Source organism: Marmota flaviventris, chromosome 1 (genome assembly GCF_047511675.1).
Source record: "Marmota flaviventris isolate mMarFla1 chromosome 1, mMarFla1.hap1, whole genome shotgun sequence".
Taxonomy (NCBI): Eukaryota; Metazoa; Chordata; class Mammalia; order Rodentia; family Sciuridae; genus Marmota; species Marmota flaviventris.
The window spans coordinates 54872458-54889471 of NC_092498.1; the positions used below are offsets into that span (position 1 = coordinate 54872458).

Sequence of the window (17014 nt, forward strand, 5' to 3'; positions counted from 1 at the left end):
TGGAAAACTCCAAATAAAGCGCGGCTGTCGCAGAGGCATGGCTGTTCCTTGTGCGTGTGCTCTTTAAGGCTGGTTTCTTAGTTCACTGACACTAAATCAGGCCCCAGGGAGGCAGGGGCTGGATGGCTGTTCCCAGGAGGACTGACCCAGGCCGAGGTGAAGGGCCTGGGGCAGGCGGAAGGTCTGGGATGTTGGCAGGAAGCTTGAAGGACAAGAGAGGAGGTGGGGCTCAATCGTCAGCTAGCTGGAAGGTTGGTGGATGGTAGAGGGAAGCGGACAGGGTTCTGAAAGACTGCCCTAGGGCTACTGGAAGGCCTAACCTGGTGAGTATTATTCAAATTAGGACCAGTGGCCGCTAAGTCAAACAGTAAAGAAGCCTTGCACAGCAGGCAGGCTGGGTGCCTGGGAACCCTGAACCCTCACTCCAGGTCCTGGGCCCATACTAGGTCTGTGGCATCTACACCTCCAGCCCTGACTGGTTCAGGCCTCCTCCTTGACTCTGGCATCAGCCTCTGAATCAGTCTCTGGGCCCTGGCCAGCTCCTAGCCACCCTCCATGCTGCAGCTAGAGAGGTGCTGCTAAAGGTTCCTCTTCTACAAAGGCCCCTAAGGTCCTCCCCCATGTCCATTCAGTTGACAGCCTTCCTGCCATGTGAGTACAGCACAGTGCTCACTCCCCCATTGCACCCTCCACCACCAACCCGCTTCATGGTCTCTAGTTTCCTGGGAACCTCAGCTACAGTCTAGTCTCTCTGTCCAGAAACACCCTTGCCTCTACACCCTCATTTTCCTAGCCGACAGGAAGCTTTCCTGGGCCTCTCCTTGTTCCTAGATCAGTGCCCCAGGCCTCCACACTGCCCAGGGTCACATCTCTGGCTACATTTACTACCCTGTCCATGACCAGGTCTCCCTACCAGCCTGAGACCCCTGGCCCTAGAAGCCTAATTCAGGTGTGAATGAATACATAAATGAGCAACTCAGTGGAAGAAGAGGATAGAGACATACTTTATTCAATGGATCCCCCTGCAGTAGATCTGTCTGCAGGAATCTGGTAGTGGGGATACCAGAAAAGACCCAACCATGTGGCCCTAGCTCCTGCTGCCTCCTCCCTACCCCTTAGTGGCCTGTCTGCCTCTACTCCTGTTTCTTCTTTTCCTTACTATTCCCAAGGGGAGGTTCCTTCCCTATCCTCATTCTGAATAAGCCCCCCCAAAAGGTTCTTCCAGAGCTTCTCTTCACTGCATGTCCCTGCTCTCCCCTGAGATTTCCCACCTTCCCCTTAGTCCTGCAGGGATCTCCTGAGGACAGAAATCATGTTTTATCAATCTTTGGTTTTCAGCCCCTAATTGTGACATGTGTGATAACTGATGGTTGAATTAAGAGTGAATAGTGATGAATGCAGAGCTGTCCCTTTACCTGACAAGTCCATTGAAGACAGATATGTTCTTTTAAATATCCAACCACTTGTTGAGGGCCAGTTCAGAGCCAAGGCACTGGTCCAATTGCTTTACAAACAACCTTTTTCACATCCTCCTCATTCTCTGCTCCCCATTTCCCCACAACCCCAAATTGAGGGTCTTCCCAGATAGTTTGCTGCCCTCCTCCTGAGGGTTGATGCATTTATAGATCCCCAGCCCAGCTGCTCTTACAGAACCACAGTGGGGCACTGGGTGCTGAGCATTTGTGGGCCTCTTCTCACTTAATCCTCAAACAGCTCTGCTAAGTGGATCTACTATTATTTGGATAAACCAAGGCCATGAATTTCAGTGGAGTCCAAAATCAAACCTCAAAGTAACAGAGCAGAAAGTTGAATTCATGTGCATTCACATCAAGTACCCTAAACTCACAAAACCACATGCCCAACACCAGGGGGGTTTGTTGAAAGAGGAAAAAAATGTGGCCTAATCAGGTGCAGTGGTGCACACCTGTAATCCCAGAAATAGCGCACACCTGTAATCCTAGCTACTCTGGATACTAAGGCAGGGGAAACTCAAGTTCAAGGCCAGCCTGGGCAACTTAGTAAGATCCTGTCTCAATAAATAAATAGATAAATAATAAACAAATGTCTGGGGATGTAAATCAGTGGTAGATCACCTCAAAAAAAAAAAAAAAAAAAAAAGGCTTCCACCCTGTTAGTCTCACAAAGGTTCATTCCCTCAGTAATATTGTTTCTATCTACCTAGTTGCACAGGCAAGAACCCTGGAAGTCACCTGGGTCTCTCTACCTTGTTCCCCAAACATCCAATCCAAAACCCAACTTTGTCCATTGTGGCTTTAAATATCTCTCTACTCCACCTACTTCTCCACATTCTCCATTTGCAGTACCAGAGTTCCAGCCAAAGAATTGCCCTTTGTCTTGAGCACAGTGGGCAGAACATCTGGATTCTACTTCAAGTTCTCACTTCCTTCCCTGGGTCAAGGATGACATCTTCAAAGTGTGGGTACAGGCATGCCCTTTAATCCAGGAAGTATCCTGGTGGCTAGAATTGAGAATGCTGCCTCCTAGTCTTTCCCTCACCCTTTCTCCCAGTTTGGTTTCTCCTGGTGTAGTCTTGCCTCTACAACAGCACAGTTCCAGCCACAGCTCTAACATAAGTCTCGTGATATCCTCCTTTTCCATAAAATTCTTCAGTGGCTTCAGGAAACTATCTTCAGAAAACTTCTAGATTCTTTAACTTTTCTTGAATGCCCTTCTTGCTCTAGAGCTACCAAACCTTTGCATATGCTGTACTTGTGCCTAGAACACCCTCTTGTCCTCTATCCCCCTTCACCCTGCTGGTCCTTCAGGTCTCAGCTTTTTAGGGAAGTGTCCTTTGAGGGCTATCTCTCCTCGGGGGCTAGTTACCACGGATCTGTGCTTTATATGTACTTCTCACATTTTAGGAATTAACACAACGTTTTGTAATTGTCTGTTTCTTGATTCTCTATCTTACCGGACAGTATCATCATCCACTTGTTTATTTCTTTACTAACTGACAAGTATGTATTGAGTAATTGTTAACCATGTCGTTGTTACGTACATGCATACACGGTCCAGACGCGGACCTTGCCCTTGACACCAAGCAGTGCTTTTTCTTCCCTGGGGTCTCGGGGTCTAACAGAGTTAGGTTTGAACCAGCAAAGGAAGGAACGAAGGAACCCGAGAACCGTGTGCCGTGCAGCCTTCTGGGAATCGTAGTCCCCTGGTACGGGTCTCTCTGTAGAGCGCAGGCGGCGTACTCAGGGTGAGGCTTGTTGCTGCTAACGCGCATGTCCGGGAGGCGGTGTGGGCGAACTGCGCATGTCTGAAGGGAGGGGCCGATGCCGGCTCGACGTCGCGCTGCGGGGGCGGGGCTGCCGTGACTTCTGGCGCTCCAGGAGAGCTCTACCTACCTGTGGGGATGGCGGGGAGAGGGAAATTAATCGCGGTGATTGGTGACGAGGACACGGTGACTGGCTTCCTACTGGGCGGCATAGGGGAGCTTAACAAGAACCGCCATCCTAATTTCCTGGTGGTGGAGAAGGATACAACCATCAATGAGATTGAAGATACTTTCCGGTACGGTACCCTGCGAGGCCGAGCGGGCCCGTCTGCTGCCGGTGCGGGGTCTGGGAGAGGGCGGAGGCGGCCGGGGACCGAGGTGTCAGACCCCGTTGGGAATGTGGGTCACTCCTCCTGGAGCAGAAGCCTCTGCGCCCCAAGTCCTCTTTGGGGACTCGGTATGAGCGGGGCTCTCAGGTCACCGAGTTCCCCCTCACATGACCGTGTGTCAGGAAAGAGGAGGAACAGTTTATGACCTGCCCCTGCCATAGCTGGACGTCTGGACGCCCAGCCGGTGGCGACCGCCAGCCTCAGCGCCTCTTCCGGGGTCTCAGACTTTCACCTAGGGCCTTGCAATGCTTCAACCGTATGCTCGCTGTGAGCCTAGGGAGTGGGCTTGCGCTTTCTTGTAGTCATCTCCCTTTGAGGCTCATAATCGTCCTGTAAGGAAGGGGTTATTCCCACTGGTAAATGAGAAAATTGCAGCTTAGAGAAGTTAAGCACATGCCCAAGGGAACCGCAGAGCTGGAATAGGAACCCAGTGCCCTTTCTGCTTCTCTTAAACCAGTACACACTCTGTGCAATCCTCAGTCTACCTTAGAATTTCCCTTTGTTCTAAGCACAGTGGGCTGAACATCTGGATTCTGCTAGCCATATACTTCAGTCCTCACTTGTGCCTTGGGTCAAGGATGACAACTTCAAAGTGTGGATGCAGGCATGCCCTTTAATCCAGGTGGTGTCCTGGTGGTTAGGATTGAGAAAGCTGGCCTCCTAGTCTTTTGGTCAACCCTTCTCCAGGCCTTCTGTGCCAGAATCAGGAAGAAACCACTCACCTGTTTCCCCTAAACAGCCCAACCCAGAACTGCTGGCTGAGACTGGTTCCTGCTGGCTGGTGTGTAATAGGCCCTGACCTGGGTGGCTGCTGTCTGCTGATCTCTAAGCAGTTTGGTAAAGTGACCCAAGTTGTCATTGGAGGACAAATTTCACTTCAAGAGTTTTACAGCTGGGTATGGGGGCTTACACCTGTAATCCCAGCAACTGGGGAGGCTGAGGCAGGAGGATCTCAAGTTTAGGTCAGCCTTAGCAACTTAGCAAGGCCCTCAGCAACTTAGTGAAATCCTGACTCAAAATTGAAAGGGCTGGGGATGTGGGTTAGTGGTTAAGCACTCCTACATTCAATCCCTGGTACCACCCCCCTAAAAAGAATTTCCCATGTTTCCGGCATAAGAGATCTCAGAGATGGAGTTTAACCTACCCCAGTGCCTAGTCCAGTGTAGGTGCTCAGTAGTTTTTAATGAATAAAAAGGGAATGAATAGATGGATGATCACAATAAAGGAGGGCTGCAGTGGCAAGTTTTATTTTTGGAAAGTGTGATTCCTTCATTGCTGAGTTTCCTATCTGTGTCCTTGGCTCATGCCAGTGTTCCCTCTGACTCATCCCCCACCCTCATCAGTGGGGAACTTTAGGCCTTCAGTGGTCTCATCAGCCCTATTTTTTTTTTTGGTGTGGTGCTGGGGTTTGAACCCAGGACGTTGTGCATGAGACCAAGCACTTTACCAACTGAGCTACATCCCCAGCCCTCATCAGCCCTATTTTAAAAAAATAATATTTAAAATGTCTAAATTAAGGAATATCACACCACAGTCCTTGTATCTCTTTGTCTCCCTCCTCCACCCCTATAGATAACCACTTAGTTTCTTCTTTATCTTTCTGGAATCTCTATGCAGATACATATATTCTTATCCTCTCCCTTTCCTATACAAAGGCGGCATATGGAATACACTGGCATCACCCTAATCTTCATTACCAGTTCTCTCTCTGAGCAAGGGAGGTAGAAACCAACCCTGACCAACATGGTCCTGAGCTCTTAAATGAATTGCCTCATTGAAGGAAGGATAGGATTGAGAATGGGTTTAGGGTAGCAGTCTTTCCCTCTTGTCCTCTGTGCCTCCAGGTCACTTTCATTTCCTCACAACCCTGAGTGGGCTGTTGGGTAGGGGAGACAGCAGCCCCCTGGGCTGCCCTGGACTCCCATCTCATCTCTCTCCACAGGCAGTTTCTAAACCGGGACGACATTGGCATCATCCTCATCAACCAGTACATCGCAGAGATGGTGCGGCACGCCCTTGATGCCCACCAGCGCTCCATTCCAGCTGTCCTGGAGATCCCATCCAAGGAGCACCCCTATGATGCTGCCAAGGACTCGATCCTGCGCAGGGCCAAGGGCATGTTCACTGCAGAAGACCTGCGCTAGGGGACTCGCCCCAGCCCTTTAGCCCCTTGCTTGTTGCCAGGCCTCTCCCAGGCTTGCCATCCTTTGTTTCAAGCCTCTAGTTTTCAATTCACACTCCTTTCCCACTCCACTGAGAGGCTGGGTGAGGTATTTGTAGGCTCTGCCATTAAAATCCAGGCTGGTTAGGGAACAGGAAGCCCAACCATCTTCTCTCTCCATTACTTCTTCCCTGTGCTGATGATACACGGTGTCGTTATTGATGTTAAATTAAAACAATATTCTTGCTTCTCTTCATATAGGGTTGGGTGCTGGAAAGAACACATGTAGGGTGAGGCTTCTGGGGGAGATTAGATTGGCAAGGATGGAAAAAGTTCTGCCAAAGAGCCAGGCAGAGGAGTTGGACCTGGATGGAGGCTGTAACGAGGACTAACTTTCTGGATCAAAGAGGACCAGGGAAGGGGGTCTGGGCATGGCTGAGCCTAGTCCCTGGTTCCCCCTGCCTCAGTCTGCATGGGGTGAGGAGGGAGCCTGATCCAAGGGACAGAAGCAGAAAGCACAGGAAACCTGGAAGCCTGTAATTCTAGACTGGGTTTTGATCCTACAGGAGTTTTGGGGTGAAGGTTTTTAACCTTCCAGGTTGCTGGAAGGGAGGCATGTGAGGTCCACTGAGGGCAGGGCAAGTAGAACCCTACCCTGTGTGAGGTGAGGCTTGGTTGCCAAGTGACTGTCCCAGGGAGCCATCTGCTGTCAGAAGAACTCTGCTTGCTGCGTTCACCCCTTAGCTACAGGCACCTTGATACTGCTCGTTCCCTTGCGCCATGGCACGGCAGCTCAACTTGGACACAGTGTGGCAAAACTTCTGGAAGGAGGAATATCTAAGGGAAAAGATGTTGCGCTGTGAATGGTACCGCAAGTATGGGTTATTGGTGAGGGCCAAGCAGAAGGCTAAGGCTGCAGCCCGCCTGCCCCTCAAACTGCCCACCCTGACACCCAAGGCCCAAGTGTCACCGCCACCTGTCCCCAAAGCAGTCCCTGCCAAGCCCCCTAGCCCTGTCTCTGAGGCTCCTTTTCAGACAGAAATGTACCCAGTACTGCCTGCAACTCGGGCTCTGCTGTATGAAGGCATCTCCCATGACTCCCAGGGGCGCTATCACTACCTCAACACCCGAAAACTGGACGTGCCAGAGAAGCGCTATCTCTTCCCGGTCACCACCAACTTCACATATGGCTGGCAGCTGGGTGAGCCCCAACCTTGTGGAAATTAATTACAAACAGAGCACTTGCCATGGGCCAGGGAGCAGACATTGTAATGGAGGGTCAGTCTACAAACAACAAGGAAATGTCCAGGGAGGACAAAGTTCTTGGGTGTGGTGGGGGACATGTGTTTCTTTAGATTGAATTATCCAGAAAGGCCTTTCTGAAGCCCTCAATGCTGAGCAAGTGGCAAGAAAGGGGTTCGGATTTTATTCTAATTGGAGGAAGGTTTTAAGAAGATCGTGCTTTTTAAAATGTTTTTTTTTTTTTTTTTTTGTAGGTAATAGCTTTTCAGGGGAATTTATAGGATCTGGCAGGTGAATTAGGCATCTGTTTTGAGTTATCTAGGCAAGACATGGCTTCAGATAGAGGGATTATTAGCAGTAGAACTGAAGCCAATTTGGAATGTTTGGGAGGGAGACATGGATGGGTTGACTGGAAGGGAAAGGAAGAGAGAAACTTGGCAACACCCAGATTGGAAAAGGGTAGGGCTGAAGACACAACGGGCTTGGCCATGGTAGGCTCGAAGTGCCAATGAGGCTGGACATCAGGATGGAGGAATATCTGGAAGGAGAAATATGTAAGGGAGAAGATGTTGTGCTGTGAATGGTACCGCAAGTATGGGTTACTTGCGGTACCATTCAGGATGGAGAAAGTCTGGACATCAGGATTGAGGTCAGTGTTGGAGAAGTAAATTCAGGGCTTACTGGAATATAAATGTAACTTAAAGCCCAGAGATAGGGTGAGGTCACCCGGAGAGCTGGAGTTGCTGAAATCTGACTTGAGGGTGGAGTCAGGCATAGGTGGAAATGGTGTGGCCGAAAGGCTGTCTGCTCCCTAACCCCGGCTCAGTTTTGGTTTTCCAAAAGTGCTGCTGGTTTGCTGGGTGGTGTTGAGAGCCACTACTCTCAAGGGAGATCACTTTTTATTTATTCACAAAAAGTAGATCCACTTAGTCCTGGATCTTTTTCCAGCTGTTTGAGTGCCTGTGAAGGAAAGGTGGGTGGTGGGGGGTCAGCACAGTTGAAAGTTTACCCAAAAAGCTCCCACATTTCCCCTAGGGCCCTAAGAGAGAAGAAGGGGAGCAGAGGTGGAAGGCCCTGTCTCTGCAGTCTATCCTGGGACAAACAGGGCTGGCAGGGGATCTTGAAGCAGGGGATGATGATGGCTGACAGCTGTCAGGTTAGCCATGTTGCCACTGATGCAATGTCCAGGATCCAGCCTGTATTTTCCTGAAGTGCTACTCCTCAAAAGCTTTTTATTTATTCACAAAAAGTAGATCCAACACAGGCAGAGTCCTAGTGCTATGCAGACAGCTTCTGTGCTGAGTTCCTTCCCCAGGAACTCATTCCTGGCCTCTGACATCTTTTCCCAAGGTACCCCAGCAAAGCAAGAACTGGTCTCCTGCAAGATGTGCCACATAGAGTCGTTCTTCCGGAAGAATGGGGCCTTTTCAATGCTGGATCCCCGGGATCTGGCCCTCTGACCTTTGGCCTGTGGGAGGCACAAAAAAATAACAGGCCTCCTGGTAGGGCGAAGCTGCGTTGTGTTTCTGGTCTGCTCTCCCTGGCCCTGAAGCTGTGTTCTAGGCCTTTCTGACCTGGCGGTAGACGTCTTTGCCTTTTCCTTAACTCCTATCTCCTTAATTATCCCTTCAGAGACCCAGCAATGCCCAGAGCCCATCGGGAAGTGTGGGCGCTATTCACCAGGTGCAGGCTTCTCAGCGCCAGGGGGCCACAGTAGCTCCTGTAAGTTCCGGGTATTCCTGGGGAGGCAGTGGTCTGTCATCCAGATGTCAGGGAAAAGGGACTGCTATCACTCCCCACAAAGCTCCCTGCCCGCCCCTCACCTGGCCCTGAGCGCCCGCAGCCACCGGGTCCTTTCCAGGTGCACTTGTTCTAGCTGCTTCTGCAGGGCGCTCCACCGCCCGGCCACGTCCTCCTAGGTAGGCAGATGGTTGAGCCGGCGTCACTGGCCAGGGTAGCAACTGCATCACACACCCGCCCCGCCCCGCCCCGCCCCTCCCGGGGCCAGGTCCGGAGGGACCCCCGCCTTCACCCCGGGCTCTTCTTGCCTGTGGTGGGAGCTGAGCCGGGCTGGAAGGGAGCCCCAGAGGGTGAACTCGGCAGTGGCGGTGACTGGCGATGCGGAGCCGTTCCAAGACCTGGAGAGGCGGCAGTCAGCTCCGAGCCCTGCCCGCCCGCCAGCCGCAGGAGACTAGGTCGGCCCCGCGCGGGTACGCACCCGGAGCCGCTGCTGCTCGCGTTCCTGCCGCCGTCGCCGCCTGGCCGCGCCGTGCAGCTCCAGCAGCCGCTGCAGAGCCATCTCCTGCTGCGCCACGCTCACGCCCGCCGGTGCCTTTTCCCCGCCCAGGGGCGCAGGCCACGCAGCCCTCGAAGCTTTGGGTTCCCCAGGAACGCCCCTAAACTCCCGGAGCGCGCCCGGGAGCTTCACCTCACCCACCTCCTGCTCCGCGGGACGGTGGCCGCCTCCTTGGGTAGCCTGCTGCCCACAGCCCTCGGTGCTTAGTGCCGCCAGCATCCCACCTCCTGGGCCTGTGAGTTGTGGTCGGGACAGGGACCTGGGGGCCAGGAGAGGAGCCCACGCCCCATCCTGGGCGGCCCCCGGCTTTATCACGGCCTCATCCGCCTTCTGACTCCGGCCTTCGGGCTTGGCCTGCATTCGCTGGGTGGTTTTTCCCCAGCGACCTGGACTCTCCCTTTCCCGAGCCCGTACAGGCGCTTCTCCCTGAATCACCTCCCATGCTTGTGAGAGAGGGGCTTCCCAAGATTGAAGGGTTTTCATTTCCTGACCCTGCCCAATCTCCTTTCTCTGGCACTTAGGGCTATTTTTTCCTTGAGGAATCTCTTTGTTCTCATCCTGGGGTGCCTCCCCACTCTGACCCGGGAATGTCTTCTCTCTCTGACTCTGAGATACTTCTCTGTTCCCCCACTGGGAGGTGTTCCCTCGCTGACCCTGAGGGGTCTTTTCTGTCTGGCCCATAGGGTGGTCCTGTCTCTGACTCTGAAGAGGGTCCAAACTCAGCAGTTTCTGAGTTTCTCTCTCCTGACCTAGGCCAGAGCCCAGCCCCTGTGGGGTATTTTGGGGTGCTGGCAGGCACTGTAAGGCCAGGACAGAGGGCTCTGAAGCTTTCTGTGTCAGCTTTCTCCCTGGCCAGCTCTGTAGGTGGGGCCTCTGCATCGCTGGTGCTGGCTCCTCTTGGCTCCTGTCTTCCCTCTGGGCCAGATCCTGGGAACGAAAAGCACTTTGGGCCCAGGCTTGAGAGGGAATCCCCAAGCCAGGGCCCTTCCCCTAGAAGAGCCTGGAGACCCCAGTGACTAGTCCTTGCCTGATTGCTGAATTTACTAAACCTCTTTTATGTGGTGTAAGAGGTGCTCCAGCAATGATCCCTTTTCCCATTTGGCTGCAGGAGGCAGCCCCACTTCATCCCGCAGCCTCCTCCCTGGCAAGCTCCATTCCTGCTGTCCCAACCTGAGAGGGTCCTGGTCCAGAGTCCCCAGAGCTAGTGGTAGTAGGGTTCAGCTCTTTTAAGTGACCTAAGAGAGAAGGATCAATGTTGAGAGAGCACTCCCTGATCATGTCCCAGCTTCTCACACACATTCCCCCCTGAACTGTAATCTGGAAGCCTAAGGGGCTCCCAGTGCATGAAGGACCATGGAGCCCTGAGAGTGCTGCTTGAACTTCATGGCTGTCACAGTTTATTATTCCACGTTTATTCCCATCACCTGCCTTGCATCTGCTTGTCAGGTGTGTCTGCCAACAGCCAACTCCATCTCCCTCATCCTCCCAGCCAAGGCTGGCCACTATGCAATGCCTGGGAGTGAGAAAGGCCTGTTTGCTGGGGCTCCCTCTGCATAAGGATATCCCCATTTTGTCCTGGTGTGTGTGTTCAGGTTCACAGAAGAAACCCGCTGTGTGTGCCATGCTTTTTCCTGTTGTTAAAATCCTCCTTAGCCCCTCCCCCCCATTTTTTTTCTTTCTGGCAACAAAATCAAATGAAACTTAAGTAAAATTTTAAGCCAGAGCCTGGCCTAAAAAACTGCAAGTCTTCATAATGAACAAAGAAATCTAAAAAAGGGATGTGCTGTCACTGCTCCTGCAGCTGTGGAGGAAGGAGAGATGTTCTGCATCCATAAAACTAATTGAAGGAACCTGCTTTCATAAGTATTAAAAACCTTTCACAAGAATATTGCATTTTTCTCTGGTAAGCAATGCAGAGACCTGTGAATATTCATAACAGTAACCAAAGGGGTGTGGTTTCTGTGGAACTAGATCTGAATTTCAAAGGGTTTTGTGAACAAAGGAGTCTCAGGAGAGACTCCAGCAACTTCTGATTGCTGCAGAACTGTGAAAGCAGCCTCCTACACCTGTCTCTGAGATACTCACCTGTTGTATTCCTAGAGTTTATTTCCCAGGTAATAGTGTAAATTGACATCTCTGTCTTCCCAAGAGATAAAATACTTGTAAAATTTATCTGTCAATCAGGAGAGAATCATTGGCAGTTCTCTTCTTTCATGTGTGTGATGGGACAACTAAAAGTTTATGACTTTGCTAGGTTTATTGTTTAACAAATAATTTGAGTCTGTTTCCTTTAAATTAACAGGCTCATACCCATAGAGTCCATCCCATTGAATTCTAATTGCCTGTTTAGTGTCATGCTCTATCACTGGGCTTTGATCTCAAAGACTCAAGATATCTATTGTTCTCCATATGTCCCCAGTGCCTGGTGTAAGGGTGGCAAACAGGTGGCCTAGAATTGCTGTTCCACTTCCTTCTCCCTGGGCAGTCAGTGATGGTCATTTCCTGTCCACTTAACAGAGCCCCAGTTTAGCTTAAAAATCTTAATGGGCACAGCATCTGAGACAACTGGTGCCAGTCATGGAATTGGCACATAAAATTGACTCGCCATCCCTGGGCACCAAATGAAAGGTGCAAGATGCAGAATAAGTGAAAAATGATGGAAGTCTTTGGACTTGGGATGAGAACTTCTCTGCCTCCCAATCTAATCTGGTTTCTCCAACTTCAGGGGCTCCCTACTATCTTGGCTGCCCATCACGTCCTGTCAACATACCAGGTGTGGCCTCTGTAGGTATGCCAGGGCCCTCCCATCTTGGGTCTGCATCTCTCCCAGCTTCACCCAGATCTGCTGTCTGCATCCTGCAGGATTCAGGGGCTACCTCAGAGGCACCTCCAGCAGCCCCATAGGTGCTGGAGAAAGGAGGGAGCTTGCTTCAGTCTTCCTAGTCCCCAACACCCCAACACCCAAACTCTGAGTCCGGGGTGGCCTCCTCTAATCCCTAAACCCACTGGATTTTGGAACTGGAATTCTGAGGTTACCCTTCTAGGGGCTGTAGAGCAGGACTGTGGGAGGAGACAGGGGGAAAAGGCCAGGTTCTTGGTCACTTTGTATGTCAACAAGGGAGTGCCAGAGTCCCTGGGAGAAAGACTTACCCCTCTGGGAACTGATGGTTTTGGCTCAGGGAATCCCTAGTTTGGGATGAAGGCCACAGCCTAGAACTCTGGAAAATTTTGGGGAACTCAGGACACAGGGCATCATCCTTTAGTGTGGTAGTCAGCCTCTAAGATGCTCCCTGCCCCCCCTAATCCTTGTCTCCTGGTGTTCATGAAGTGGACACATAAGTGGCCTTGTGTGTCCCCTCTCCCTTCCCATCCACTGCAGAGAGGCTCCCAACAGGCCCAAAGCTACTCTGGCAGCTGGTGGCTGAGCTGGGACTGGGAAGTACATCCCCAGTTCTTAGCTCTGTTCTGGGGTCCTCACCACAACATCCCCCTCCTGGTGGGTCAGCACAGCTCTAGCCCTGGAGGGAGCCCCCCACTCAGTAGGGGCTGCTCAGTGTCTTTGTCTTAGTGCCACCCTAGACACCAGTGCCTCTGCTCTCAGGGACCCTTCCAGGCACAGTTCTCCCTCACACAGTCACATGGACAGGCTTCCCAGTGTCACTGCACAGTTGATTTGACAATCCAGTAGTTAGCTATGGAATAACACTAGTCCCCATAAGTAGCAAGAGGCTCAAACCCCTTGTTTGGATGAGTTCACTGGTCCTCAGAGAAAGATCTGCCATTGTCCACATTTTACAGCCAATGGAGGCTCACAGTCCACAGGGAGCATCAGAGCAGAGCTCTGAATCCAGGGCTGTTAGTCTCTAAAGCTCAAGCATCTTGGTGACCTTGAGGGGGTCACACCACAACCACCCCAATGTCACACAGTGTCTCTCTCCACTCACCAGCTGCTCAAAGTCCCTGCCAATCCTGCTACTCACCTGGCTGTGCTGGCTCCATGCACGCTGGGCCTGGTCCCGCCAACCACCAAACTGGGTCCAAGGGGCCCTGAAGAGGCCCAGCCCTGCTCCAGTCAGCAGATCCAATTCCCAGAGGAGCTGCAGGAAGGTGGAGAGCCAGAGTGTGAGGGGCACCCAGCCAGCCCTCCCCCACCCCCATGGTCAGCCCCTACCTGCTCCTGGGCCCACCGGCTCCGCTCCATCTCCAGCAGTACTGTGGTTAGCTCCATCCCTGGGGGACAGCCCTGGCCCTCTTGCACCTGGTGGGGATGGGAGGGGAAGTAGAATCAGGCTCCTGCCTGCACCCCTTGGCAATATCTGGCTTCCTCACCTGCCAAAGTGCAGTCCGGAGCTGGCCTAGGCCTGCAGGGTGCCTGAAGATGAGGTAGTACAGGGCCAAGGCCTGCTTGGGACTACAAGGGAGCCCTGGGCTCCCAGGTATAGCTGCCTGCGCCATGGGAAAGGGGTTAGGGCAGATGCCCCCTCCTTCCTCTGCCTCTGCCATCAGAGCCTGGAGAAAGATGGAGGATTGGGCACTGAGGACCAGGAGCAAGGAGAAACAAAGACTCCGATCTCAATAATTCAGGGCCGACTGACACCTGAGCAGGGCCTGGGGCATAGGAGCCTTACCGAGACTCTGGCTTGACTCCAAGACCACCTGGAGGTAGCAGAGTGCAGTGCAGAGAGTGACCCTGACAGGAAGAGGTGTGTGCATTTGCTCATTTGCAACCCCCAGTGAGTATCAGGCTCATATATACAAGTTAACATCCACGTGAACTTTCAAACTGTGATATGTGGTACAAATGTGTTTAGGATGGGGCAGCGGTGGCAGCACATGTGGATATACCTCCTCAGCAGCTCCATGAGTAGGTGCTATTGTCCCAATTTACAGATAAGAAGCTCTGAATCCAGGGCTGCACAGTGGCACATGCTTATAATCCCAGCTACTTGGGAGGCTGAAACAGGAGGATAGTAAAATGGAGGCCATCATCAACAACTTAGTGAGATCTTGTCTCAAAAACAAAAAAGAGCTGGGATATGTGGTTCAGTGGAAGAGTGCCCCTGGGTACAGTGATCCCCAGTACTGGGGTGAAAGGGAAACTGGCTTTAGAGAGTAACTTGATTTAACACGTGGTAGTGTTTCCCCTATCTGTGAAGACAGACAACCACAGTGACAAACACTCTGGGAGCACATGGCTCCCAGGAGGCAAGGCATCCATCACCAAGAGGTGTGACAGTAAGAGGCAGAAAAATGGCCCATCATCACCTGCTAAATGCTGTCCACAGGCCACCCCATGGACTCCTCCCAACATGCACACACACACACACACACACACACACACACACACATTGCTGTCCTCATGTTACAGATGAGGAAACCATTTGTATAAGTTATAATGAGAGGAACTGAATGTAGGAGGCCATCTGGGCTAAAGCTGGGATGTTGAATGTTCCCTAAAGGCCTATGTATACAAGGCTCAGTCGCCAGGATCACTAGTGGGAGGTGCTGTGGACCTTTAGGAGGTGGGGCCTCCTGGGAGGGCCTTAGTTGTACCTTTGATGGGGTTGGGGGAATTCTGCTTCCTCCGGTTTCCCAGCTCACGTTGGGAGGGACCAGGCCCAGTGTGCAGTTGGCTCTGACACACATTCCCCACCATTTAGATCCAGTGCTCTTACCAGAAGCTCAAAACATGGGGTCACCGATTTCAGATGTGAACCCCCAGAACAATGTGCCAAAATAATTTTTTTTCCAGTAGTGGGCATTGAACCTGGGGTTCTACCATCAAGCTACATCCCCAGCACTTTTTATGTTTTATTTTGAGACAGGACTTCACTAAGTTGCTGATTCTGGCCTTGAACTTGTGATCCTCCTGACTCAGCCTCCTAAGTAGCTGGAATTGGAGGTATGAAACATTGTGTCTGGCAACCTTTTCTCTTTTTAATTGCTCATGTATTCATTGTAGTAATAGAAAGGTGACTAATACAGTCTGGAATCCTTTACATCCTTTCCATCTTAAGTAACTTCACCTGACTGAATCCTTGTCACTGCTCCGGGAGTGAATGGAGCAAACTCTCCTCTCTGGGTCTCAGAACAGCTTTCCCTGGAGAAGGCTGAGCTGGCAGAGAAGGTGACCTCCAATTTCAACTCAGTGCTCTTTTACTTAAGTAAACAATAAGGGACTGGGCTGTGTCCTTCTCTAGATCTCTGAGCCCTCACTCCCCACTAGAACATTAGAGACCTAAAATGACAATGGAGTTCCCTTGATCTTACATCCAGGGACCCTAAACTCCAAGGTCCCCAGCAGTACATGGCAAAGAGAGCTCAAATTCTGACTTTGTCAGTTGTTTCTTGATAATTGGGGATTGACCCCAGGGATGCTCTGCTGCTGGGCTACATCCCTAGCCCTTTTCATTTTGAGGCAGGTTCTTACTAAGTTGCCCAGGTCAGCCTTGAACTTGCAATTCTCCTGCCTCAGCCTCACCAATAGCTGGAATTAGGGAGGTGTGCTAGGTTTCTGTTCACGACTAAAAGGTTCAGGGGTCACTTCAGGTAAACTGGGCTAACTGTGTTGTGCAAAATAACCACACTAGAGACACAAATACCTTTTTCTTTGGGGTTGCTGTGACAGCTCCTCTGACCTTAAGGGTCCTCAGGAAGAGAGAGAGAGCATGCGCTGACCCTTTTTATTGAGGAGAGGCTATTCAAATGAGGCAAGGAGTCAGGTTTCAGGGGGCTGAGTCTATCTTCATGATGTCCACTGTCAGCAGGTTGACTGACATCTGGGTAGGCCACACTCAAGGGCACAGTAAGAGAAGGGGACACACACAAGGCACTTCCATGGAATATTCTATCCTAAACAGGGCAAGGGGTTATATTACAAAGGATCAGGTGAGCATAGCTTCACCCATGGGGCTGTAGGAAGCCACGCCCAGGCATGAAGACACAGTCGCTCCAACCCTAGAAGAGCGGGGCAGTCTAGCAGCATGGGTGCCTGACACCATATCGCCCAGCAGGGGAGTTAACTCAGTCACATGTGAGGTTGGTCCCCTACAGAGGTGCACTAACATGTCTGGTGATCTTGTTCATTTCAAAAGCCCCTATGATGTTCTCCCCTTATGATGAGTCTTCCCAAGTGTGCATGCACACTTTACGTGTGTTTCTAAAGAGTGTTCGTGTGCATGCATGCACATGTATCTGTATTTCATCACAGCCTATCATCTCTTCTCCTCAGGCATGGAGTTCCAGTGCCATCAGTTCTTAAAGTGACCCAGAAGGTACCTGAGCATTTGGTACTGCCATAGACTAAGCATAGGGCAAGGACCAGGGCACCTGGGTCCTCCTGCACACTTTTAGGTTCCCCAGACAGCACCAAGCAATGGCCAGTTGAAGCAGCCCAGGGATACTAGTGTGAGGACTATGCAAAACCCTCTGACTTGAAGGACACTGACCACTGAGCCCCATGTTCCAAGCAGCCCAGCTGCCTCCCCAGCACCAGGAGGAAACACAACAAGGAAGTCTTGGGAAGGCCCAGAATTTATTGTTTTTCAATACTAACAGGGGCTTTGCAGGACACGGGTCCAGGCTCCCCATATCCGACCAGGGCGTTGTCTCCACAGCTCTGGCCAGGGTGGCTGCTGCTCACCAAGGGGAGACCTTAGGCCTGATGAGTCCTGGTCTGTTATCTT

At 51.7% G+C, this 17014-nt stretch overlaps 2 protein-coding genes across 2 annotated transcripts; both read left to right on the forward strand.

Moving 5' to 3' along the window:
• Positions 1-3308: 3308 nt before the first annotated feature.
• On the forward strand, positions 3309-6047 carry Atp6v1f (ATPase H+ transporting V1 subunit F). The gene is made up of 2 exons (XM_027926338.2): positions 3309-3537; positions 5573-6047. The coding sequence occupies exons 1-2, from the start codon at positions 3380-3382 to the stop codon at positions 5772-5774; spliced, it is 360 nt and encodes a 119-aa protein (XP_027782139.1). The 5' UTR covers positions 3309-3379; the 3' UTR covers positions 5775-6047.
• A 92-nt stretch (positions 6048-6139) lies between these two features.
• Positions 6140-8500, forward strand: Spmip1 (sperm microtubule inner protein 1). Its single transcript, XM_027926271.2, has 2 exons — positions 6140-6992; positions 8384-8500. The coding sequence occupies exons 1-2, from the start codon at positions 6572-6574 to the stop codon at positions 8491-8493; spliced, it is 531 nt and encodes a 176-aa protein (XP_027782072.1). The 5' UTR covers positions 6140-6571; the 3' UTR covers positions 8494-8500.
• Positions 8501-17014: the final 8514 nt, after the last annotated feature.